This window comes from Kryptolebias marmoratus, linkage group LG5 (genome assembly GCF_001649575.2).
Source record: "Kryptolebias marmoratus isolate JLee-2015 linkage group LG5, ASM164957v2, whole genome shotgun sequence".
Lineage (NCBI taxonomy): Eukaryota > Metazoa > Chordata > Actinopteri > Cyprinodontiformes > Rivulidae > Kryptolebias > Kryptolebias marmoratus.
The window spans coordinates 18,562,652-18,590,472 of NC_051434.1; the positions used below are offsets into that span (position 1 = coordinate 18,562,652).

The window sequence follows — 27,821 nt, forward strand, 5'->3', positions numbered from 1 at the left end:
TAACAAGAAAACTGACATGTTTAATTCAAAGCTGCTCACCTTGAAGATTTACAGCACAAACAGGAAAAAATAGGTATGGCCTGTTTCAACAGACAATAGTAAACAATTTGGATAAAAGGTAATAAGAATGTATTGTAAAAAAAAAAAAAAAGAAAATTTAAACTTATGACCATCATAACATCCTTTGCTGTTAAAACAAAGTGAAGAGACAATTTCCTTCCATTGTTTTTCTCCATGTCCAGAGTAAGTACAGGTTGTTTTTTATTCCAATGCTGCCACTCCATGGTGGACTGAAAGAGTGCACCCTGAATATTTATGAGTTCCTGTTCACATCTTGCAGGTTTCTTACATAAGCCATTCAGTCTTGTCATAGGTTTACCAGAAAGCAAAGAAAGAGTACTACATTCTTGATCTTTATTGATTGTTCAGACACAGTTCTCTAATGCTAAATCATCATAAAGCTGTTGAACAATTCCATATGAACCTACGTCAGCTTTTATATCCAGATTACTCTGGTTAGTTTACCGTGATGACAGATATTTTTTCAAATAACTCAGCCACCATTTGAGTCCATCGAAGAAAACATCAGTTTATTTATGCAATTTGGCTGTGAGATAGAACAGATGAATTGCTTGTCCCTTCCCTGAACTCAGGTTTTCATGGTCTCCTGAGGTGTAAAGAAGCATGAGTGGAAGCAGAAACACAATCAGAGAAAAGGAAATAGGTTCTGATTTATGATCAGCCTTAATGAAAGACAACTTCATGTTGGGAGATCTGCTGCTCCCTAAAGTATTTTAATCTAGGCCATACTAACTAATACCATCTATAGGTCTCCCTTTACAGTCAAGTGGTGCAAAACATCAGCTTTTATTTGACTACTTGAATGCTAACAGTGGCGTGCTAGCATATTTAAGTTTAGCATTTAAATTATCAGCTTTAACTGACTGGTGTTTGATTTTACCAGCTTCAGTTTTCAGAGGTTCTAGCAGGAGAAAAGTGCATTAATTACAACTAAAGGCACCTAGGAAGCAATGTAGAAAAAAAGCAATAAAGTGACAATTATTGTGCTCAGACGAGAAATATTAAAGGGATAGCTTATCCACTTTGAAGCAGGGTTCTGTGAAAAAGTCATGAAAAGGTAAAATGCAAGTTATAGATAGCTCTTCGAATAACCTAAGGTTGGATAAATAAAACGGACGTCCAGCAGGACTTACAGTAACTGAGTCCACTGGACTGATCTGGTGTTGCCTGGAGCACTTTTGTCAAGAATTTAATCAGACCTTAACGATGAGCTAATAGTGGCTAGTGCAAGCAGACCCACTTCCAAAGTGGATTTTGCCATCATAATATAACTTATCTTCAAATTTTTAGAACAGTTCATACAAACACTATTTCAAAAACCTTTACATCTCTGTTAATTTTGCATTACGCAGTTATTCTGACCAAAATAAAGCAAATTCCTGCTGAAAGTGCCCCCAAAATTCACCAAAAGTGCTACAGCTAGCTTTTGCTATTTTGGATGCAAATAACCAATGGTTATAAAATAGTGACCACAAAAACTATTGCGAAGTTTTGAAATTTGGAATTCCATTTCAATCTTAGCTAAACGACATAAACAATTTCTCCAAACTAGTTATTTAAAGAGCTATGTTAGTAAGTTTTTACTTCTACTGTTAAGGCACAAACTAAAATTGTGGCTTTTTATGTTTGTTTTGAACTAAGACAAGAGGAGTTGAATTCAGTATACATTACATTTCTCTATAGGTTTTACAGTTTTGTGAAGTCAAACAGAAACCTTTGACAGAAACTTTATATTGACTCTTTTGCTACAGTACATCACATTTCACTTATATTAAATATATTTACTTTGTGCTTATAGCTCATCTCTTGACAACATTCACTGAAGTGGTTTACTTGAGGAGGAACCAGTGAGGCTAATTCAGTGTCTCCAGCACTACAGCACTGAAGTAGGTTTTTTTATAGGAAGACAAAAAATATGTGCAAGAAATACTGAAACCTCTGTACCAACTGAGCACTTATAAAAGTCCCACATGGAGCAGAATTTGAGAAACCTCATCAGCAGACAGGAGACTAAGCTGACAATCGTACAGTCATTCAGGTCGCCTCAGGTTCCAGACCTCTTCTTGACCTTTACGCACTTGCAAACATTTAACAATATAAGTTGAGCTCGCCACACTTATCGAATCTTTCTTTTCTCCCCGAACATGTTTGCCAATCCAGTTCCTCTTCTACGTCAGTGGCATTCAAAGTGCTGTCGTTTATTTCCCCATGTTGGTTTTCTGGTTGGTGTTACATTTCTGTGCAACGCCATAAGGAACATGGGCAGCGATGGTGCCCATCTCCGCTGCTCCCTCCACGTGAAACATCTGATCATCAAAGTAGATGTGCGGCCTGATTTTCTCCAGCATGGGGCCTTTGGGTGCCCCAGCGAGGAACAAGGCCTCGTCAATCTCCAACCCCCAGGCTCGGAGCGTTTTTAGGGCTCGAATCCCGGAGCTCGCTGCACTCCGAGCGGTGACCAAGTAGGTGCGGATGGGACAGTCCAGGCGTTGGCCTTTAGCATAAAACTTTTTCTGAAGCTTCCCCAGTGCCTCCAAGAAGCCCTTCAGGGGACCCTGCAGAGAAGGAGAGCTTATGGATTTGTGTCTTTCCTGTTCTGTTGTATTGGTTTATGCTTTAATTTATCTACAGATGTTTTTCTTTTGTCAAGTTTATGCATTCAAACCAGAAAAACTGGTTTTGATTGTACAGCAGCACAGTGTGAAGCCTGAACAGCTTACAGCTAGTTTTTTTTTTAATAGTTGCTTGTTTTTTTAGAATGACATCCTTACTTAGAGCCTGAATGTCTGAATTCTACTACTAGAACCATTCATCACATCATTTTTATGTTGCATTATGCATTCATGGTATAATTTTTTACTGAAATGGATTTCAGATAGAAAAACATCTGCTTAGTCATTTGCATGTAATAAGTGCTGCATTAATATATGATTTCCCAAACTTAATATAAGGCACAAGCTGCGATGAAGAAAAGTGAAAATGCACAGTAAATTATACAAACATGATCCAGTAGTGTGTCTTCGTTCTCCCTCTCGTGTTCGAAGAATTTGTCCAGCCCGTGGGCTTTGAATATGCGTTCAGACTCGTCAGAGAAGAGGACAGCATCACCGTCAAACGCCACCCTGAGCTGAGATTCTGACACCTCTGTCAGCTTCTCTGGCATGAACATGGTGGCCGCTGCAATGCCTGAACACAAACACAAAACAGAGATGGGCTTTACTATCTTCTAGTAAATGGGAGTACAAGAATGTAGCGGTAGTTGTACAAAGTCAAAATCATGTCGTTTACTTTTTAGCTTTTGAAATTTTGCCACGTTGTCGATCATTTCCAAAAATTGTTTATATCAGAGTCATAATCACTATATATAGTAGAGGAGCTTCCTTGTTTTTCCCTGTTCTTCAGCTTTTTCTAGAGAATCTTTATTTATCCCAAATCCAACTTTTAGATTTTATATTTTCCAGTTAGTTCTGGGGAAACCACAATGCGTTTGCCCTTCTAGCGGTGTCCATTGAGCCTCTAAATGATGTAAGGGAGGATTTATGATGTAATTTAGATTTATCTGACTATATCTGTCCACTAGCAATTACATTACTTGAGTGTTTGTGTCTTTAGTACAGGGTTTTACAAACACCAGTGCATTACTTTTGATGAGATTTTGCCTAAAAGTAAGATCAGAACCAACTGGCCAAGGTCGAACACAAACATAAAGATGGTTTTCTTTAAATCACTGTGAAAGCCAAAATATCGAGAGTAAAGCATATTTTTGTAAGACTTTTTCTACACTTGTGCGAGGAAATATTTGAATCCAAATCCTTAATACTTGCTGATTTTAAACAATCTGCACTGATATTGGTCAATAACTGCTAAATAGGATGGAATATAACAACTGTCCTGCTCCACCTTTATAACCCAAACATATTAGCAGTAAATACTAATACAGCCTAATAGATCAGTGTCACAAATGTTATGATATTCAGGCTTTTTTTAGGTCTTGCAGTTTGTTTGTAGTCCTATAAGACTGTGTGTACAGAGGTGAAAGCTCACCTTCAGCCAACGCCTCCCTGACCTTTTCAGCGTCTGCAGACAAGTAGAGGTTGGTATGCCAGGCCTTCAGGTAACCTATGGGGCTGCTGCCTCCAGTCATACAAAACCTCTCGATGAAGAGATCTGGAAACAAGATAGTGACAAGGTTTTCATTTCAGTGTTAAATGTTGAAGTGCATTCCATTAGTGACATTACAGACCTAGAATAAATACATTTTAATGTTTATGTCTATGCTAATATGAATTATAAACAGCAACTTGTGACTGTAAAGAGTTGTACATAAGATTGTGGAGGAAACTTGAGGTTTTAGTTGGTCTCGGAGCCCATGATAAATCATTTCAGGAGCCATGAAAGCTGAAGGGGAGGGGAGATGTGCTCAAGGACAGAGTGAGAGGATAAACATACAAGCACATAAAAAATGGACATGATCCATAGAGGATAAATAAGTACATAGAAAAGCAGGAGGACAGCACTGAAGGTAATTAAGCCAGCTGGGAAAGTATCTGTTTGCATGTTTTTTCTTAGGAGGCTCTCAGGTCAGCACTATGATCCAATCCAAAGAGCAGCAGAGAGTCAGTATTTGGATAACGAGAAGTAATTAGATCCCTGATTACAGAGCTGTAGATCATATCTGTGTTCTCAGGTGGAATGAGCTGATCTTTCTGATGGGGCAGGGAGAACAGAAGATTGGGGAGGGCTAGAAAGGTCAGGAGTAATGTTGTAGAATATTGTTGAGATGAAGACGTCAATAGAGTAAAATTCAATAGAGCTGAATGTTAAATGTAGGTGAAATCCAAGACAAATTATGCAATGCGGAAAAAGGTTAATGGGGTTAGGAGATTTATTAACATGACTGCAAGGATGTGACATTTATACTGTAGTCATGGGTTTAACTCACAGGTGGGCAACATTTTCCCCCAGGGGAACATTTTAAATAGCTAAATGGATCAAGGGGTGAAAAACTGAGTTAAAATGTAGGTACAATAAAGTACAATAAGCTACATTCATCTGTCATACATAAGGCTAATTATGTAAAAAGGGGCATGTTGTGTAAAATGCAAATCTCATAAACCCATATTTTATTCACAATGGAACATAGTAAACACATCAGTGTTTAAGCTAAGAGCTTATACCATTTTTAGTAAAAAAAAAAGGTAACTTTGAATATGATGGCAGCAACACATCTCAAAAACGTTGTTCCAGGTCCATTTTTCCTACTATGAAGCCTCCCGTCTTCTTTTAACATCAGTCTTTAAACGTCTAGGAACTGAGGAGAGCAGCTGCTGGAGGTTTTAGAGGGAATGTTGTCCCATTCTGGTCTGATGTTGGATTTGAGCTGTTCAGCAGTCCTGAGTCTTTGCCAGATAGTTTTTTTCACAATGCGTCAAATGTTTTCACTTAGTGAGAGGTCCAGTTCAGCAGCTGGATGGTGCCTTTCCAGTTGTGTAAACTGTCCATACTATAGGCACTAATACACCCCCATACCATCAGAGAGGCAGTCCATTCTAAATGAGCTTTGGCCCAGAAAAGACGATTGTGTTTCTGAATGGTATTCATTTATAGCTTCTTGTTTGCATGATAGCATCTGTAGATGGCATGGTGAACTGTGTTTACAGACAATGATCTGTGGAAGTGTTCCTGAGTCCATGCAGTGATGTCCAGAACAGAACCAGACCTGTTTTTATTATAGTGCTGACTGATCACAGGTATCCCATATTGATGCTTGGCCTTTGTCTTTTGAGGTCAGAGATTTCTCCAAATTCTTGAAATCTTTTGATAATAATATAAACTGCAGATGATGGGACATTCAGAGACTTGTTGCTGTCCTCAAATTCAAAATTACCTTAATTTCCCCTAAAAAATATACATTTTCTTTGTTTAAACATTTGAGATGTTTACCATGTTCCCTTGTGAAAAAACTATGAGTTTATGAGATTTGCAAATCATTACAATCTGTTTTCATTTATATTTTTTACAACATTCGATCTTTTCCAAAATTGGACTTGTATAACATGACAACATTTGCAAAAAAAGCACAAAGAACGGAATTCTTTATCTTGAATGACAACATAAAGTTAACATTTCTTGCATTTTGTTTAGATTATTTTATGTCAGGCAAATATGTCAAAAGTTCTTTTGTTTGTTTGTTGAGATTAACATTTACCATGCTTGCTCAAAACATAACAGTAATCACTTATCACCTTAAACATTAAACATAGTTCCTATGAAATACCACTTGTGACAGTAAATTTAGACGATAAATAAAAAAAAGAAGAAACAATATTTGATCTGTTTCTTGACACTTCATCTGGAGCTGTGGAGGACGTTCTGTAACTGTGTTCACAGGCTGAGCTGTACTCACACAGCCACTAATACCCTGACCTTTCTTTGTAAAGTTGACAGAGCGCCTCTTTCACATTTACAATATAGAAATTGTTTTTATTGACATCTGATCCAAATTTTTGTTTTTTAAAAGTACAAATGTTTCCTGCTGTTTCTTTAATTTTAAAAAAATCCTTCTCTAACTTGGCAATGGCCATAATCTGGTATTAGATTTGGTAACTCTCAAAAAGTAATCATTGGATGTACATCTCCAACTGATTAATTTTTAGATTGGACTTGTTTCAGGATGGCCACCACATCCAACTGACCTTAAAAACACATAAGGTGCCTATAAAAAGTATTCAAGCCCTTGGATGTTTTACCCCTTTGTTCATACTATAAATCAGTCCTGGTCAATATAAATTGGCATTTTTGACACACAAACAAAAAAAACCTTTTCAATGACAAAGTGAAAATATCTTTTTTACAAAGTAATGGAATTAAATAAAAATATGAAATGTAAAATAAGTGACTACATAAACATTCACTCCCTTTAAAGGGACTACAGTAATTCAGTTTAGAGAAAAGATTATTGAAGAGTGCAAATCAGTGGATGGATACAAAAGGATTTCCAAGCCGTAAACATCCCCAGGACTTCTGTTAAATCCATCAAGAAATGGCAGGAATATGTGACAAGTGTAAATCTACCAAGAGCAGGTCGTCCTCACAAACTGAGTGACCGTGAAGAAGGAGATTAGTGGGAGAGACTACCAAGACACCTGGGAACTCTCTGAAGGAGGTGCAAGCTTCAACAGCTGAGATGGGAGAGACTGTACAGACTTTTGCAGAGAGCATCAGATTGACCTCCAGGATTTCCCCATATTTTGCAGCATTCATTTTATCCTCTATCTTTACAAGCTTTCCAGGGCCGGCTGCCGAGAAGCACTTAACCATGGAGTCCTTCACATGCCATTTGGCAAACTGTACTCAAGATTTAATCTGAGTTTTCTTCAGCAGGGGCTTTCTCTTTGCCACTCTCCAAAAAAGCTCAGACTGGTGAAGAACCCAAGCAACAGTGGCTGTAACGCAGCTATTGCCCAAAATTCCAACATTTAACTTTCTTCTCTAAAGTCCAACACTCATTTGGGACTTACTTTGTAATAATCTAAGTTGACAAAACAGGTGAAGTGTTGCTGTATAGTAAACTACACAAAAAAAGAACAAAAAAAAAGAGTTATAGCTGCTGTCAGTTGCTCTTTAGGGTCACCATGGTAACCACATACCTCTGACTTTTATCCCATACAAAGAGGCAGACATTAACAAAGAGAAGGAAATGAGCCTCAATCAGTCACAGTGCAAAAAGAAACTATAAAATGTATTGAAAAAACATCCTGGACAGCAAATGGTCAATGAACTCCTGGGTGAGTCCATTAAAAGTGGACAGCTCTCAACTCAAAGTGAAACAGTGCACTGACAGTTGCCATCTGTTTTCTACAGCTTCACTGTGAGCCTAAAATAAGCTCGGTGTTTAATTGGAATGATAATATAATGCAACATAATGCTGCTCAGACTTTTGTCCTCTGATTGACACAGCTCTGTATAGCTTACAGTGAACCCCGTGAGTCCAGTCAGAACAAACAAACAAACAAACGAGAAACTCAGCAGACGATCTGCAGTCCACACTGATTAATAAAACCAAACCATAAAACAAAATGGACATTTATAGTGAGAAGGGAGGGATTTTCGATGAATAATTCATTAAAACTTTCAGCTGAAACCCCCCAACAACCAAGTTAAGCACCAAAACAAAAGACACATCATCAGAATATTTCCAAGAATATTTGCTTATGATTTAGCACTTTTTAAAATCTGAAGACATCCAGGTAATAATTCTACTGATTGTGTGGGGTCAAGTCAGTTCAGCAGGAGGTCTTACAGTGAATCTCAGGACAGATTGCGTTCAAACTAAAAAACGTGGATAAAAAGGGTCCAGACCACCTCTGAAGGTGGTTTGGTGAAAACATTTTTAAGTACAAATTGAGGCTTTTCACGCCTATGTTTAGCACTATCAGAACGCAATCAGAAAGCTAAGGATGGATTTTGGCACCAGAAGAGAACGGGGTCAAAATGCCAGTTCAATCTCATAAAGTTCGTCTTTCTGTGACCCTTTTAAACTTTCAATTATGTTTCTATTGTTGAGCATACAGAGCTCAACGAGGACTGGGTTTTCTCTTCACTTTGCCAAAATCTCAGTGTTATCTACAGAGACATTTTTTTTCCTAATCTCTTCTACACTTTATTATGTGCTGCAACTAAAAGTTATAGCACACATTTTTTCTGATGGAGCTGAAGGTTTTAATGTTTTTTTGGGTTTTTGTGGATGGGATGTGGAGGAGTAGCCAATGAAAAACTATGGTTGAAACAATAAGTAATGGCCAAATAAGAATATGTGTGCTTCAAAGCACTGAAGTACCCTTAATAGTCAAACATTATTTTAGGAAGCAGTGAACATCTGATCCATGTTCTGGCCTGTGCCAGTAGTCAGTATCCGTTTACCTAGCATCTCTTTAAGTTTATTTTTGTATTAGGTTTATTGTTTCTTTAATTCTGTTATTTGGTTGTTCCTGCGTTTAGTTTTATGTTAGTTGGTGTTTTGCTCCCTGTGCCCTTTGTGTTCCCTGTCATCATTCACTGTTCCTCTGCTCATTACTTGTCAACCTGCCTCACCACCCACACCTGTCCCTCATGAGTAATCAGCCACCTGTTTCCACTTCCTTGTTACCCTCAGCCTTTAAAACCTGTTCATATCCATCCACTGATTCATTATCACTCTTATGTGTTTTTGTTGTTCAGTTTTTGTTGCTGCCAAGTCAGCGTTTTAATTAAATTAGCTTTTGTTGAAAATCTTCAAGTGTCTTCATTTTGGGTCCAATCAACTATCCACCCACTTAACCCTACATGATTAAGTAGTTTGCAAAAGGTTTAAAGAAATTACTAAAATGACAGAAAAAAACCCCACAATATTACTTACAAACACCTTTTAGCCAAATGCAAACTTAAAAAAAGAAAAGGGATAGTTTCTTTAAACACCTTCACCCATTTTTACAGATTCATTTAAATGTTTATTTTTAGTGTTGAACTCTGGTCCTAGTTAGTTAGATCCCAAACCCTCACCTATTACATCTTCTAAAAATCTGTAAAACTCATCTTGCTTTTAAGATGGCTGCTGAAGCATGGGAGTCACACAAGAGAAAATGCTTTCACTGTTGATGTTTTTGCATTATTTCTTTTGCTGGCTGCATAATTTAATTTACTTGAGATTTTTTTATTACGTAAAATTCTTAAACATTGTCATAGCAAAGCAGGAGGTTGGTGGGACTGCAAAGAAACTGCTGCCTTGGCAAAGAATGCATTTTGCAGCTTTGTGTTCAGCTCTCACAGATGATATTGTGCCTGTGCAGTCATATATGGGTTTGTAAAATACGTCTCTGTAAAAAACTTGCTTGTATTCCTACAGAAAAGAAAACAGTTGTTTCATTAAGTTTCAACTTACTGCAAACAATACTAACCCTGCCTGACATTCTGGGTATTGGGACCTGTGATATGTAGTTTTATGTTCAAAAGAAGTTGAATGTACAACATTTCATTAAGAGTCTTGTGCACGCAGTCCAAATTATCCAAAGGCATAAATATCTAAATGCCTACCATTCCTTAATGCATTGCATGTTGCTCGCCGGCATTCAGCCAAGAGATTTAGACTAAGATCATCTTATGAGGAAAAGTGACATCACAAGATACTACAGTATGTGTTGTGAATGACCTTAAGCCACTACTGCCTCACGCTAGTTAGCACAATATCTGTAAATATGGCTAAAATACAGTAATTTTAGTGCTTTTTAAGGTCAGTTGGCTTAAAATGCTAATCAGTGGTAGATGCAGATGCAATTATTTTGTTTCTCTAAAAGTTTCAATGAATTTTGGGGTTCATGAGATATTTTGCTAACAGACAAAATTGACTCCAAATAGTTCATGACAAAGTTTTCAAAGATCTTGTACAATCTATTAGCACTTAAAATACGTGTTGGGGGATCAGTTATAGCTCAATATCTGGAGTTTTTTGTGTTTTCAAGTTCAGTTGGTTGTGGCAGCCATCTTGAATTGTGTAAACTCCAACAGTTAATCAGCTGTAGATGTCCATCCAGTTATTTTTTTGCAAGTTTCATTAAAGGCTATCCAGTGGTTTATGAAATACTTTGCAGAAAGACATGGCTGCACACAAACACAGACAAAAAAATTATTGCCAGCCTTTCCTTTTGTTGGTCGCGATTTATAAAATTCTAAAACTCTAACATATTTCTAATAAAACGGGGAATGTTTGCAGATTCTGAAAGATCAAATAAATGTTTTTTGAGTGTTTTTTGTGTTGTTTTTCATTTAACGGTTTAAGTAAATGTTTATGTTTCAATTTCTTTATTTGTGCACCGATCAAGGCAAGGCACTGCTGGAATTATGTTCAACAAGCACTTATTACTGTATTTAGAGAGGCCTTTTTTCCTTTATTTGTCTAGGAAGAGGTCAGGAGAGTCTCTGAATTCACTGAGCCCCTCACAAAGAGATCTAACATGAAAGCATCTGTGAGGCCGTACTTTGCTTTGATGGCTCTGCTTAGACCTGTTTTTCTTTCAGGCCTCTTGGATTATTCTTCTATCCCACGGGAGATAATGCCAAAGTCAGCCAGGCCTGAAGGTCTGAGGATCTGAAAACATTTGAGGAGTTGAACAGGAAGTGGTCTGTGAAGAGGATGTCACCAGAAGGTCTGAGATTTTTCCTGGGAACCATCCAGTCAGTCAGCTGTTCATACACACTGTTGTTTGTCTCCTAGCTGGGCTTACGTCAGTTTCCGTACAAAATCCTTTATTGTTCTTATCTTTTTACATTTGAAAACTACACGGAGATAAAATCACTGAGTATGGCTGCAGGAATGTACATGTTCAAGTAAAGCTTTGTTTCTTTTTTAAATCAGAAAAGCAAAGACAATGTTTCCCTGTTGGCATACCCATCAGGTAGCAATAAATAAATCGGCAAAGCTGATTTTTGTTTGAAGTCTAGAGTTTTTCAGCAGCCTGGATGTCTTGATTTGGTCTCACAGCTCACACAACAAAAGTCAAGCTTCTAAATAAGACGTAAAAAGAAAGAACTAGAAAATTTCTGGAAAAGATTTGAAGGGTGCCAGGGCAGCTGCTGACAAAAATTCCAGCCTACAACTTTCATTTATAAAGCCCAATGGTAATTTAGTACTTCCTGACAAAATGCTGGCATTTTAACGTATATATTGTACAAGAAGTGAAAAGAAGGGTCAGAGGAGTTTGTTGCAAAATGTTTTGAAGAGTCATCTCCGAGAATCATGAAACATTTACTGTGGTTGCATAAAAACCCAGAATGACATCAAAATGCCAATTCAGTCATATAAAGTTCATTAAATTGTCTGTTAAACTTTGAATGATGTTTCCACTGAGATGTATACCTGAGCTGAAGAGCTCCAGAGTGAGCTGGGGTTTTGCACTAATTTGGCCAAAATCCTATTGTAGTGTATTGGGAATTTTTTCTCTTAAATTTGGTCTATGACATATAGTTTGCTGCTACCAAAGGTCATAGCACACTGTTCCTGTGCCACACTTTTCACTATACCTTTGGGTGTTTGGGGGTTTAAGTAGCACATCAAAACTTTTGACAAAAACAATGCTGTCAATCAGTCTCTAAATCTGTTTTTTTATGTCTTGATGGTGTCTTACCACTGAGGTTTTTGTGAAAGAAGCTGTAATGTATCAATGAGGAACATGTTTCCTACCATCTGCCTTGCCCCTTTAAATGGGTCTTTGCTACTTTAGTTTTTCCATGTGGTCAAACTCATCTCATTTTTTCCCTCTTCATACACGCACCTACATACCTTTGTCTTTTAGCCAACTGCTCGAAGACTTCCTTCTTTTTTTATTCTCCATTTAAAGTACTGAAAGCTTCTTGTAACCCACTTTGTGATGCTTGAAGAACATGATCTGAAGTCTCAGCCTCTTGCAATCTTTGCCTGCCCACTTTCACCAAAAGCTGAACTCAAGGAATCCCTTCTATCCCTTTCCCTTGAGGCCATTGCTTCACAGTCTTTCAAATCCTTAACAATGTTAATCAAAGTTTCATCACCAAAATGTTTTGATTTTCTTCTTATTTGGTTCTTTACAAAATAATCTCAAAACAATGTGTAGAAATTTTGGGGTCCTTAAAAAAATAACAGGCTCTTGAATGTGTGTGCATACTCACGGGTGCTTAATGATCCGCTTTGTGGTCCTCCTTCTGAAACATACTATAATATAAAACACGTTCCCTGTATTTTTAGACCACTTTACCACATGATTAGAGGAATAATATTTAGTTATTCCTCGGTAATGTTCTTCTATGATTTGTATAAGCATTACCGACTAACCCAACTTCCCACTGAGTAGTAGAAGCAACACTGAGGCCAATCGTAGCCCTCATTTTGACCTGAATATGTCAGGCTAAAATAAGTTCAAGCAGTTTAGTCCTCCTAAATTAATTTATATAACACGCAAACAACTGAAAATTAAATAAAAAGTCTGTAAATCATGGAAAAATGCCAGAAAGCAGAAACTGGAATATCAGCACTAATTAAAAAGGTTGATTCACGGTCTTGGCACGGTTTCATTGTCATTGTTTGTCGTTGGGTGGTTTTCCTCTTTGCCAAGTTTCATACTTTTTTGCTGTCAGCTTTGTGTTTTCGGGTGTCTGTTCTGTTGGACTTCCTGCCTCTGTAGCCCTTTGTGTTTGTTGTTCCTCATTCACAGCCTCTTGTGTGCTAACCTGCATTTGGGTCCTTGCCATGACACTAAAGTGACCCATTTTCCTGTCATCTACTATGTGTTTCAAAGTGTGACACTGTCTGTAGTTCATGTGCGAAAATGGTCCCTAAAATCTGAATCTGAAGACTTCCGAATGAGTTTGGATCTCTCACAATCCCTTGATAATGTTAGTCACAGTTTGTTGCCAGAAGAAAAACAGTTTTAGTTTGAAGAGAGAGGCAGCTGCATAAAAGAGAGAGCTAATAAAATCAGTTTTCAGCTCAGTTTTTGGCATAAATGGCTCGAAGAGGAGGCAACATGTAGAGTGAGATATTAAGCTTAGAAAACTAATGAGTAGGTGTCAATGTGGATGCTTGAAATGTGTATTATTAACCCATCAGTGTGCTTCCATTTTAATCTGAAGCTATCACAATCTTGGCTGCTGTTTTGACACAGAGGGTCATCAAAGTTTTTCAAACACAGCATGATGTGATTTTTGGGGGGGGCTTACTGTGATGATTGATGGTGTTGATGAGCCGGATCCCTACATGCGCGTGGTTGTATGTAACCAAGACGATGTCGAACAGTTGTTCACTTTGAGGGTACAGCTCCCGCAGACGAGTGTTGACTGTCTCCAGAGCCTGTGAGGATGCAGCGACAGTCAGCTGGGAGGAAGCTCCATTCGCACGCCATCGGGCAAAAAAAGAACGTGTGTTTGTGTCAGTTTAACCTTCACAAAGGGGAAAGCAGGTCCAGGTGCAAAAGGCTCGTTCTCGTGCTCAATTTGGTATCTGAGATATTCCTCCACTCCTTTCTGCTCAAACACCTTCTGCTCCCGCTCGGTCCGGAACAAGACCCGAGAAGACACGGCGATTGTGACTGCGTTCTCTGGCTTTGGCTGAAAGGACAAACAGCAGCAGGGAGGTAGAGAACAAAGTGATAAAGAAGAACAGACTGAAAGAAGGATCATAATCAAAAATGACCTGGGGATATGATGACACATGGAAGAAAAGGTTTGGGGTGTCAAGGAAATAGACAGTCTTACTAGTTATCCCCATTTTACCCCAAACACCCCTTTAAACCAAACTCTCCTTGTTTCCCATTGAAAACTGTGGTTTAAACTGTGGTTTTGTAATTGAGAAAATATATATATAATGTTCCTGCACAGTAGATTGGCCCCATTCTAAAGCATGTAGCTAGCAGGAAAATATAGACATTTTACTTTTAGTTTAATTGTACTGACTGACTGAAGGAAAAATAATAATTATAATAAAGTTTCACATTCTCATCATCCTCTCAGGCTAAAATCTTTGAATAATGTGCAAGTTTTGAACAGCTTTTAAACTGCAAAGCTAATTGAAAGGTTATCACAGACAATTCTAAACAATGCGCCACAATGTAAACATTTAATTCATTATTCAAAATACAGACCACTTTTTTTAAAGAGTATGCAACCAAGGCACGCACCGAAGTTCATCTTTGTGTTTCACAGAAGAGTTCACTCTGGTTAGTTCAGGTATAAAATGGATTGCATCAAATTATGGAGACCCCTGATCACATGTGTCACTGTTACACACTTTGTATGAAACAAAGAGGAAAGAATCGGGTAAAGAGCTAGAGGTTCACAGCAGTTACAGCATATAGCAACAAATGAACGTCACAAAGGGAATCATGGCAACCTTCGGGTTACAGCCCATTACATGGTAGAAAACAGCACTCACATGCCTTGTTTATCATGAAAACAGAGGTGAGTCATCAGACAGAGGTGTGTGCTCAACATTTTATGGGTGTTGGAAGATATTGGAAGATGGCGCACAACACAGAAACTAATTATTACATTAGTTTGGATTAGAAATAAAATCAGGTGCTTTTATATTCCAGGTAATAATAGATGGTGCCTTGCCTTATTTAACCTACAGTGTGTGTGTGTTTACACTGGTGTTTGGAGGGTAAGGGCAACATTCCTGCTGGGGCAGCAGGCATTAGTCCCCACAGCGGGCAGCTGCAGTCAGATGATGAATACTGGATGGACATGTTTACCTCTGCTTGAATGTGTGTGGCCGTGCCATCCATGGTAGACATGTACCACGTGAGATATCAACATGCGATTTCTTGTCTTCTCTTGTCAAAAGTGTCACACCGATCACCTCGGCATGTGGAGGTGGATTTAATTTAAATCACCAAACAAATCCAACTTATTTCTCGAAAGTAGCTCTGTAACTTTAAAATAGTACAATGCAACAGTCTTCATAAAACAAAGACGGTGCAAATTTTCTGTTAACACGGTGCAGTCAGATGAGAATTCAAATTTTAGCCCAGGTTATTAGATTAAGAAGTGTTTAGTGCAACGAGCGGCACAAAGCTGCTTGTATAATACTGTCAACATGCAATAAAGTGTCCTTGCAGTGAGGTAGGGAAGCTGTGTACTGAGACATGCGCATGCTTGCATTTTAGTGTGGTTGTAAATAAATGAGAGAGGAACCACTGAGCTGCTGCTCCTTCATTAAGTCATATTCCACAACACTCCTGCCCACTGACACTTTACCTACTTACCTGTAAACACTCACATGAGCCGGTGAAGAGTAATCTTAGCAACATCTAAGTAGGACTGGATGGATAATTTGTTAAAAGATAATTCAGTTTTTTCCTTTATTAAAGCTCAAAACCCATAAATGATTTTCACTTTTATATCCCACAAATATACATGATATCAAAAAGAGCTCATTCCCCTTTTTTTTTGTTGTTCTTGTTTTTTGTTTTTAATCACAATATAACTTGTTCTGTGCATAAAACTGCTGGGTAGTCTTTTCTCTCGTATATTAAGTTTCATCCCAGAAAGTTTAGTGTTTGTCCAAGCGCAAAAACAGTATTGCCATAATAAAAGCTCCAAAATTGGTCGGTGGTAATGTTATATATTGTCTTTTGCAGTGCTGCATTGATGGACAGACGTGGACAAATCTGTTTGTAGCCTTTTGATTAAAAAAACAATAACCACAAAGGTCAATGAAAGGACCTGAAACTGATAAAAAATAATATTAGGGAAAAAAATTACCAAAACCCAACTAATGAAAATCTGCCACTGCTTTGACATTTTGGTTCAACACAATTATTAAAAAAAACAAACTAATGAAACTGGTCTTGACAGAGCTGATGGGACTTGTTGCCAAAAAGCTCCAGTTTTGTCTCATCTGTCCAAAGGACATTCTCCCAGAAGCTTTGTGGCTTCTCGGTATGCTTTATGGTGAATTCCGGCCTCACTTTTTCACGATTAGATGTCCTCCTTGGTTGTCTTCCATTAACTCCATTTTGGCTCAAACAGTGACTGATGGCTTGATCTGACAATGATGACCTTTGACTTTGGAGTTCACCTCTAATCTCTCTGGAAGTTGGTTACATTTCATTTGTCATGAGTTTTCCTCTTGTGTCTACATCCATGGAGGTTGTCTCCAGTCCTGTGGACACACCTGAGTTTAACATGTCCCTGAAGGCAATTTATTCTAGGGGTACCATCCTTTTAGTCAAAGCCAGTTTCAATTTAAAAGCAATGACTCATTTTCATTAATTGCTTTTTAGTATGTTTTTTTCTTCTTTTTATTACATTTGTCAGCTTTAGTGACCCATTGTTGATTTTCTTTCTTTAACAAATTAATACAAACCAATTTGACCGCATGTGTACATGATGGTAAATCCAAACAGACGCAGTGTGGAATGACACAGGGTGTTGAGATGAATACCTGTGTCTCAATGGGAGGCACAGATGACTCTGGTTCTGTAATGCTTGGGACACAATAGGACAATTCTCTCTTCCTGCTGTCTGCCTTCGGCAACCAGAACATTCTTGATGTGTGTGCCCTCAGGTACTCATCGGTTCCAACATCAGACCACTGCCTTATGTGCATTTTACATGCTGAGCAACAGCATGATGTAACCACCCAGCCTCATTCAAACCCTCAATACAAACAAGTACTGGTAATGCTGTCTAGTAGGGATGTGAGATTAGCCGATTTGTACCAGATCACAGATTTGTATGTGCAGCATGTGATTGGATTGGTAGAGCAGCCATGAACCAATGCAGTTTTGAGATGAAATCTAGATGAATTGGTTTATTAGTCTTCATACAAATAAAAATTGATAAATTTAATTATTAGATGAAAAGGTTTATTTCTACAGACATCAACTTTAAAATTAAAACAGCATAAAACTATATGATAAGTTGTTACATTTGTGTATGAAGTCTAAATTTTCAGTAGACTCTTCTTCTGGTGCCATTCTGGGTATTTAGTAATAATGTTCTCTCATTAGTGATACATTTGCTGCATGACCGTTTTGGATTTTTTAACTTAAGCTATGTAATTTGCTTGGGCTTGGTGGTCAGTGCTGCAGTCTTGTAATCCTGAGGCTGAAGGTTTGAGCCCAGGTTGTGGCAGGAAGGGCATCCAGGCAAAAAACTATTGCCAAATCGTTTGTGCGAGTTAGCTCGCTGTGGCAACCCCTGAAGAAGGGAGCAGCCGAGAAACTTAGTTACTATTTAATTTAATTTTGCATCAGGCCTCCTTTTTGAGTATTGTTTAATTGTGAGGAAGTCTTAAAATCATTCTTTTGTTTTTTCATATTAAATAGCATTGAATCGTGATGTATTCAATCGAACTCTGAGTTATGTTGCAGTGTTTCACCTTTTGCTTCTCATGTATTTTTCAGATTCTTGGCTTGGTCTAATGTGGCTTCAAGGCATCCTCTCTGTCTGGTGACCTTCACTTACTGTTTTGCCTGACTGTCAAATGCGCTGAAACTGAAATCTACTGGAATGGCCAACCACAGCGCAGCCTTAATTAACGCAGCAATAATTTGTGCCACCATCTTGGTAGGTGCTACATGCGCATTCCTAATTACTGCCAGACTAAAAAAAATGTAAGCTTAGCCAAGGAGCTTAATGTTTTGCCAGTAATTGTTATAATTATCAAAACCAGCACTTGAAAGAACATGGTATTATATTTTATAGGTCAGCATTATGCCATATTAGTGACCTTTTCTGTTTTTATCTGTCTTGTACATTATGTACGCATATGCTGTCAGAACAATCATTTAGAAATCCAAAACTATCTATGCTACAGTAAAAACTTATGTTATTGTAAAATGCTGGTAAGTTTTGTATCTATCAATTTACTCAGCTTCAGCACTTCTTCTTTAGTCCAGAATCAAGTGGGACAGACTAGTAGAGTACCGAGAGGGAGGCACACTGATGTAAAAGTGTGAATACCTGCACTGAATGGTCAAAAACAACTTGATAAAACTGAATATAAATAAAATTCTGCTCATTAAACCCACCCTAAAGCATTTGTGCATTTTTGTGTGTGTTTTATGTATTTAAAAAAAAACTTTCAGCCTTGTCAAAAGTAATGCAGAGTGCAAACAAAGTCCCATTAAACATATCATTTGGATTTTTTCTTTCTCTCAGTGGAAATACTAGTCTAACAAACTGCATAATAATACCATAATAATAATAATACCTGTACACCAGACTGCTATAATTACTATAAAGCAGGTACTGAGGGTAGCCACACACCAGCTAACTGAAAATATATCATCAATTTTAGTAATATTACAGTTTAATAATTAGTGAGTTAGTGTATAGGCTAGACCAATGCTCAGTTATCCATGTCTAAATACTGCAGTGCAAGTGATTTAAAGCCTAAATATTTCCAGAATTACAAGGAAAAAGATCACATTATATATGTATGCTAAGTATATAAGTATGTAAGTTTAAGTTATTAGTTTAAATACAGTTGACTACAGACATTGGTAGCAGAGTTCTGGTTAGACTAAGCAGACATGTAAAGTACTTAATTACTTATTGTGCAGTGATGTCCTGGTCTGGTTAGAATGATTACAGCACTTAATCATTTAATTAATCACAGTAGTAGCTGTGCACTGGGTTGGCGTTTTGCAGCAGCTAACGCTTGATCAGGCTTTATGGGAGTTTGAATACAGAATATGTTTCCTCTGTTTTAACACTTTGCATCATGTAAGTTTATTTAAGGAAAATAAGGCTATTTCTATGTGTTTTTGGAGTGATGACTCAGCATGTAACACATAGCACCTAGTGAAAAAGCAAAACCTTGACTGTCATTGGCGATTCCAGATTTTTTTCTATTTCAGTGGTCAGACGCTCCAGCATCTGCCTGATAACACTATTGCTCCACTCGTTATGCTACTACACGTCTTTGTGTGACGGGTCTAGACGTTTCAGCTTCTTATAAATCGGATTATTCATGAACCCATCACCGATTTGCATGTGTACCAAAATGCATCCAAACTGGACCATTCTTTTTTGTTTTTTTGGTTAGTGAGTGTATTTAAAAGTGTGTTTTGTTTATTTTTTTTTAAATAAATATGTGTACTATGGGGATCAGTTTGACCTCCATGGGTATACGGCTGTAATCTGTCCACTCATTTTTTAAAATCACTTCATGTAAGAAGGCAGGTTAAAGGTGTCGCAGCTGTTGGTTCATTAGCTCAGTTCAGATGGTGACTTCCTGTACAGCAGGACAACACAGATGATGATGCTTCGGGTCAGGTTGTAGGGTTAGTAAAGTGGTTGTGTCCATGGTCATGCAGGAACAATATCGGCCATCAGAGAGGACATTAACAAGGAGTGAAAGGGCAGCACAACATGTAACCTTAAGTGATGATGGGACATACTTACAAAGAACACGGCTCCCTCCACTTTCCGGGCTCGTCTCCCTGTCACCTTAGCAGAATGACAGTTTGTTTTTATTCAGCAGGCAGAATTTTCCACATCTGTTCAGTTTCCTTCCATAATTCAATAGATAATTCAGGTTTTACATAAACTTTTATGAAGCTGTGAACAAACACAGATAACTGCATGCAACACGTGCCGTGGAACGGGCAGGACCACATTTAAAGGTCAGAGGACATCACGGCGCTCAGTTTTGCAGATGTATGAAACCTTTAGCGCAGCTTATCTGTTCGAGTCAGTTTACTCTATGAATAACATGTCACACAGTCTGGACGGGATCCCAGAACCAGAGAGTCCAGTTCTTCGCCGTGATTTGATACTGGAAGTGTTAACTGCCTGTCCTCTCCCTCAGCCGGGCCTCCCCCGCCTTTACCCAGCAGGGACACATCCGTCGCATGACTCCTTCTCTGCAAAACTTACTGTCACTGCTTATTGGCTAAAACATTTGCAAACAGGTTAGAGTTCCGAGGACTAAAAACTAGACGTTCGTGTGTTCACGTCAACTCGAAGTCAGCGTTTCGCTGGGCGCGCTAATCCCATCGGGAGTTTGCCAGAGCAGCAGTGCTGACATCAGAGTATAATCCTGATCCATGAGTCATCTTTTTATTTGCATGTAAAAGCCCAGAGACATGAAGAAAAAAAAAAAAAAACCCAACGACAAGAGATGGAAGGGATTCCCAAAGAGCAGAGGGATTAAAGGGCGAAGCAGTGAGAAATAGAAAGAGGTGAGAGTGTGAGAGCAGAACGTGGCGGGGCGGGAGCAGAGAGGGCAGTTATTTATAGATAAGGTAAAGGCCAACGATGATGCAGTCTGTTCAAGTCTTGGCAGACATATTAACACTGGAGTGTGACTGTACACACAGCTACTAACGGCAGTGGTACTCAGAGCTCCAGACAGATTTTTTTTAACTTATTATCCTGGGAAAGACTGAAACCTTCGTATGTAGTTTGATTAAAGTGAAGAGTATTTGATTACTGTTCATAACCACATACCTCCACTGAAGGTAGGCGATCATGTATTCATCTGTGTTTGTCTGTCTGTTAGCAAGTTATCTGGTGAACCTCTGCACAGATTTGAATGAAACTTTCAGGAAATAATCACTGGACGTACATCTACAACTGATTAGCATTTGGAGCCAACCCAATTCCATGGGCGCCACAGTCAGATAACCTTAGAAAAGACAAAACTGGCTCTAATCCCGTCAATATTTCAGAGATTTTGTGCTAAAACTTCATATGCAATGCATTGCACAAGCTCTTTGCTTAAAACTTGAGCCTTAGCTTTTGGAGTCCACCTTGTTTGTGCATTAGCAAAATATCTCATGAACCATTGGATGGATTTTAATGAAACTCATAAAGTAATCATTGGGTTTATAACTACTAATGATTACCATTTGGAGCAAGCTCGATTCAAATTGGCCAACTGACAACAAAATGGACTATAACTCAGTCACTTTTACAGATATTAAGCTAAAATCACACATAGCAGTTGTAGCTGAGAGTCATTCACAACACATACTCAAAGTGCAACATCTCATAATATTGCTTGAGATAAGGCATAATGTTATTTTCAAAGTTTCACCAAAACAAAAATGGCATTTCTTATCATAAGTGGATCTTTGTTAAAAACTCTGGCATTAAAGGTAAAGGCATTCCTTGAAGGAATGGTAGGCTTTTAATTCTTTAAAATTCTGACATGCTGGGCAAGGCGGAATTGTGACCTTTTATGGAACGCTACTTTCATTGTTGCTTCTGAATTGGGTCTTTTGGAGAAGGGCTGGTAATTTTTGCCAGTGATTTCTTTGAATCATCATCTAAGTTTCTTTGGATGTGTTTTTATACATAGTCCACCATAACATGACTCTTAACCCAGAAGTAAACTTTTTTGTCCTAAAGAAAATATTCTAGGAGGCAGCAAGAAGTAGTTCTGCATCAGATGGTGCTGTTAACCCTAATCTCCACACCATAGAGACAGACACAAACCACAGAGAGGACAGTGAAGCAGTCTTAATAAGAAGATACTAAAAAGAAGATACTTGAAATTTTTAAAGATGTTATTTTGTTATTTTGTCTTCTAGTAAAAAAAAGGCTGAATTTGTTAGGATCTGAGTTTTTGAATTATGTTTTGTCTTCATGTTTCAAGTTGTTTATTGTTTGTGTTTTTTGTCTCTTCCCTGTGCCTCAGCCAACATTCACTTCTCCTCAGTCACTCTCTCTCTCTCTTCCCCATTCTCACCCATCTACACCTGCCTCTAGCTCCTTAATCATCTCACCTGTGTTTGTATTTAGTCTAGGTTTTGCTGCCACGTCAGCCTTTGTTTTTGGGTTTGCCTTTTATTTCTAAATAAATTAGTTTTCTCAATATGAGTCTGCGCTCAGGGTTCGCCTCCTTCCACCCTGTTCATGACAGAATTACTTTAATTACATTAATTTCACTTGAATTAAAAATATATTCTTTACTCTTTTTACTAGAAGAATTTAATGAAAATAGCAGGAATGCTTATCACCCACCATCAAACGAAGATGGATCATTTCGTGCTTGGAGTACATGTTGGGGATGACTCTCAGCTACTGCCGCACTGAATCTTAGCTTAATATCTGTAAAATTGACTGCATTACAACCATTTTTATGTTTGCAATGTAATTAGCTGTGGTAGCCATGTCGATTTGAGTAGACTTCAAAAATTAATCAGCTGTAGATGTACATCCAATGATTACTTTGTGAGAGTTTCATTGAAATCCATCCAGTGATTCATGGCATATTTTGCTAACAGAGAGACAAAGTTGGATCCCTTTTTATCTGTGGACGTTTTTCATCGTCTTTGTGACTAGCACATGGGATGCACACTTTTCTACTGGTTTAGTTCAAATACACAAATCATGTTTGACTTTTAGTGCATAATGCACAAGTATTACTGTGAAGGATCCTGCATGAAATGTTAAGCTGCTAAAACACAACACATAAATAACTGTGTAACAACGGTCCAGTTGTGGCTCTGTGTTAATCAAGATCTGTGTTACAAATTAATCAAATTGAACTTTTGAACAAACAAAGACATTACGGTCATCTTTGCGCACGCCAAAATTTGCGTTTTGTATTAGGTGTTAAGTGTGTTCTGTTTTGTGCCGCTTTAATTTGTTTTTTTCTAGCAAGCTTCGGAAAAAAAATGGAAATAAATGAAAGATAATAAGAGTTTAGAGTGCAAACATGAAGCCCACTTATTTTTAACAGTTCATATATATAAAATGTATTTCAGTGTTCACTGCTGAAATAATGAAAGACTCTAAAGCATGTTTTTTTTTTAGTTCCATTATTTCTCATTGTTTTGTTCACTGAAAATGAAAATGTGCTGCAACTGTGAAACAAGGCCTGTTAATGAAAAGTCTTTTTATTTTTAGGCTAAGAAGTTTCATTGACTCCCAAAGGATCATTTTTGATAGATCCAAAACTCACTGAGTCACACGGCATTTGGGGCTGATTTTACCAAACTGTTTTGGGTAAAATAATTTTTTGCTGTTTATGAATCTTTAATGTACAAAATTGTTTGCAGTGCATTGAGCTAGAAATTGTCAGTCCAGGCCAGATCCTATCATCCTATGCAATCCTAGGACAGTTCCATGGGTTCCAGGGCTAAAACGGAGCCAGAGCTCACTTAGCGCCAGATCTTTCTGTTTCCACCTCTGAAAGTTCTGGCTCTAGCTAATTTGGCACTAATTTTCTGGACCGGAGCAAATAACCACTTTTGTCAGGAGTAGTAGTTAAAGTGGGTCAGAGCTACTTTCTCGACTGCAACTTTCTGCTGAATTGATCAGCGTGATTTGAAGCGCCATTCATTAATATTTCCATCCATGTTAATATCAGCAGCTGGTGTTTGTGGACGGGTATACGGTAACTTCTGTTCACAGGAGTGTTGAAGAAACTGCAGTCGGCAGAGTGCTCATAAACACCAACTGTTGTTTAAAATAGCATTTATAAAATAGATTGGTGATATTAAAACATCTGTTTGCGGGAATAAGGAGAGAAACCCTGTGATCTGTGGAGATGAAGTGTCTCTCTGCCCTACAATCCTTTACACAAACTCAAATACAATAAATGGAAGATTAAATCTTTACTGGAAGAAACATTTAATACGACATAATGATGTGGCTCTGAGTTGGCTTTCTGCTTGTGGAAGAACCAAACTGGTTCTTAACTGTATTTTTTAAAGAACCAGCTCTAGCACCAGCACTGGAATGTCTTTAATGGGAAAATGCTTTTTGTGCTCTAGAAACCAGAAAAACAATGGACACACTTTTACTGTTTTTACTGCCTCACCTTATTCTCATCCTGTTGCCGTTAAACTTTGATCAGGTGCTGGTCATTTCAGCCATCCATTTTCTTTACCCGCTTCTCGTTTCCAGGTCGCTGGGAGCTGGTGTCTATCTCCAGCCATCACTGTGTGAGAGGCGGGGGACACCCTGGACAGGTCGCAAGTCCATCACAGGGCCTGGTCATTTCATTGCTTCGCTCATCTGTCATTTCATACCCACGATCTGCGTACAAGCCTGCGTGCTCTTGTGCACATATTGTTAAAGGCAAAAGCTCAGTGTGACCCTCCCCACACAGGATCAAGCTATGCTTTATTTTATAGTCAACATTAGACACATCATAAAAAGTACAATTTCCACGGCACAGCACTGCAGTACATTAAACCACCTACATGAGAGCGTGTGTAATGGCTCAGTCATGATGTGTAAATTACACACACGTCAGGTACAAGCTCCTAACAATGCAGGGGTTTTTTTTAAGTAGATGCACTTTGTGTTAAATACAAAGTGTGATTTTAGGCAAAGATATTTATTCTTTTAGAAGCTCAGTTCCTTATTTGATTCAAGTGGTCAATTTAAAAAAAAAAATTTTGTCTGTCTTCGTTGGAAAAGCATACTCCAGTAGATTGAATCATCGTGTTAGGGCGGCTGCATAGGGGGATATGAAGCAGACAAAGGCAGGTAGGAAGAGACAGAGGCAGACAGTCTTTTTTTGTACCCAAAAAACACAGGAACATATTGAGCAAAACTGCAAAGGTACGATGGAGCAGAATGACTAACTGACCTGGAGTCAGCCAAGTTACATTAGGCATGATCTTTCTCTGTATTTTGATATGCCATTAAAGTCAGTATTTTAGTGATTTAGTTAAAATCATGTGGACAGGGAAAACAAACAACCATGAATTTAAAAAATTTGGGAGGTTGTGTAAAATGGTGAGTTTTGAAAGAGCTTTAAAATGTAAACTGATAAAATCTTACACTGTTAGTTAGATACATATAGGCATTGTGAAGATATCTTGGTATGTTATTAGGCACTTAAATTGGTTAGGCAAGAATAAGCTTTGGCTTTAGCCTATTCCTTTTTTGGTAAATTATGGGTTTGTTTATTGTCTTTTTATTTCTTGTGTTTAATGTTGGTAATAAAGTGAATTGGTTGATTGAAAATAAAAATAAAAAGAGGACGCAATAATTTACAAAATTCACAAACCATTATTTGTGAACATATCAAATGTTTGAACAAATAAATTTGGTAAAAAAAAAAAGGTACTTTTGGATTTGATAGCAGCAACACATCTCATAAAAGACAGAAAGGGGCAACAAAAGGCTGTATCAGTAAGTGGTATGAATAATAAGAAACAGCTGGAGGAGCAATTTGAAACTAATTTGGTTAATTGGCAACATGTCAGTGAGAAGACTGGATATATAAAGAGAGACTAACTCTGAAGTAAACATGGGCAGAGGTTAACCATTCTGTGAAAAACTGCATATAAAAATTATTAGTAATAAAAATTTCAGACTAATATTTTTTAACAGAAAACTGTAAAGACTTTGCATGTATTTAACAGGACCAGCTATGATTGTGTGGAAAAACCCTCTAATGTTCTTGTGCTGGTTCTGGTCTTTTTTAACTGAGACCCTGCCAAAGGGTCACACATCTGAACTGTTCATTTAAAATGGACTGAGGCAAAGTGGAGAACTGTTCTGTGGTCAAAGAAATTAAAAAGTTGTATTATTTTTGGAAACCACAGGTACCATGTCCTATATACTACAGAGAAAATGGACTATTTAGTCAGTTATCAATGCACAGTTCAGAAGCCTGCCTCCCTGATGGTATAAGGGTGCATTAGTGTTTATAGCATGGGCAGCTTACACATCTGGAAAAGCACCATCAGTGTAGAAAGATATATATATATATACATACAGATTTTAGAACAGATGTTTCCACCCAGGTAACCTCTTTTTGGGGAGAAACTTGCATATTTCAACAAGATGATGCTAAACCATAGACTGCATCCATCCAGCCATCTATAAAGAAGACCCAGGGCTGTTGAGCAGCTAGAATCCTCCATCAGACAAGAATGGGGCGACATTCCCTCCAAAACCTCCAGCAGCTGCTCTCCTCAGTTCCTTGATGTTTACAGACTGATGTTAAAAGAAGAGGGGAGGCTTCACAGACAGAAACATGAACCTGGAAAAATGTTTGTTGAGATGTGTTGCTGCCATCAAATTCAAAATTACCTCATTTTTTTTACAAAGATGGTAAAAATATTCATAGTTCAAACATTTGATGAGTTTACTGTGGTTCATTGTGAATAAAGTATGGTTTATTGCAAATCATTGCATTCCATTTTAATTGACATTTTACACAAAGTTCCAACTTTTTAGCAATTGGGGTTGAATAAACATAAAAAACAAAATAAAGGGATATCATAAACAGGCCATAAACAGATGCTGTGCAATAGAAAGCGATATATTTAAATAAAACTTAATTTGTTTCCTTAACAATCACTGGTTCATGTTTACAGTGTGAAAATACACCATTGTACCAATTCTCACACAATAGAGATAACTCAACTTCTTGCTGTTTTTAGGTTTAGTATTTTGCCGTTTTTAGTACACGATTATCTGCTAACCTTCTGTTTGCTGTTGTTGTTTTATTCTTATAAGGCAGTAATTCTCTGTCAGAGTCAGTAAAGCTGGATTAGAAAAATCTTTTTTAAATTGGTATAAAATGATACAGTGCATCCTGTTCAGTATGTCGAGATCTCCCAAAAGCCAAAAATAACACTCAGCCGAGTGTTCAAACTAGCCTATGAAAAACTAAAATTTCAGTGTTACCTGAATGCAACACTGTTCATACATCAGACTGCATCATGCATGGCATCAGATCGTTTACTATCATGTAGGGTCACTCTTGTCCATAACCCGGTTGGAATAACTAGTATAATCATTTTTAAATAATGTAGTTTGGTTGTTTTTGTAGCCACTAACATTTGAACAGGCATTAACATTGATTTTTAGATTTGTTAGCCTAAAATTTGGTCAAGCGTAGTAAAGTAAGAAACCGTCAGTAAAGATTTTGGACCTTTTCTGCTTTAAGCCATAAGCATTAAGCTGCACGTGGGTGACATAAACATCTGTCTTGGTAAAGTGTCTGTAGAGGGCTGCTTCAGGGAAGGAGGGAAAAAAGCACAGGGGGGGAAGTTTGGTGGAAAATTGACCAGGACGACTCGCCGATGGAAAGAGACGTACACACAGATGTAACTGCAGTTCTCGATGGGCGCTGGGACTTACTGGCTTTGGCTTGGAGCTCAGCTGATTCTGCTCAAACTCCTCTTTCTCCTCCCATGACCCTCTGGCGTCGCCGTTGGACGAAGGGGAAACTTTAAGCTCCTTGACCTTTCCACTCATCACCTGTACAGGGTCCAGACTCATCTTCACCATAGAGTCCCCCCCCCCCC

The 27,821-nt window shown here is 38.0% G+C and overlaps 1 protein-coding gene and 1 long non-coding RNA gene across 2 annotated transcripts; one reads left to right on the plus strand and one right to left on the minus strand.

The window, feature by feature from the left end:
* Nucleotides 1-27,815, minus strand: nt5c1aa (5'-nucleotidase, cytosolic IAa). Its single transcript, XM_017420950.2, has 7 exons — nt 27,655-27,815; nt 19,999-20,043; nt 14,026-14,193; nt 13,807-13,936; nt 4,126-4,248; nt 3,083-3,267; nt 1-2,636 (listed from the first exon to the last, which is right to left on the minus strand). Exons 1-7 carry the CDS (start codon nt 27,802-27,804, stop codon nt 2,280-2,282), a joined length of 1,158 nt encoding a protein of 385 aa, XP_017276439.1. The 5' UTR covers nt 27,805-27,815; the 3' UTR covers nt 1-2,279.
* LOC119617048 lies at nt 20,779-25,696 on the plus strand. The gene is made up of 2 exons (XR_005233215.1): nt 20,779-21,056; nt 24,454-25,696. It is a non-coding gene; the product is annotated as an uncharacterized LOC119617048 (long non-coding RNA).
* Nucleotides 27,816-27,821: the final 6 nt, after the last annotated feature.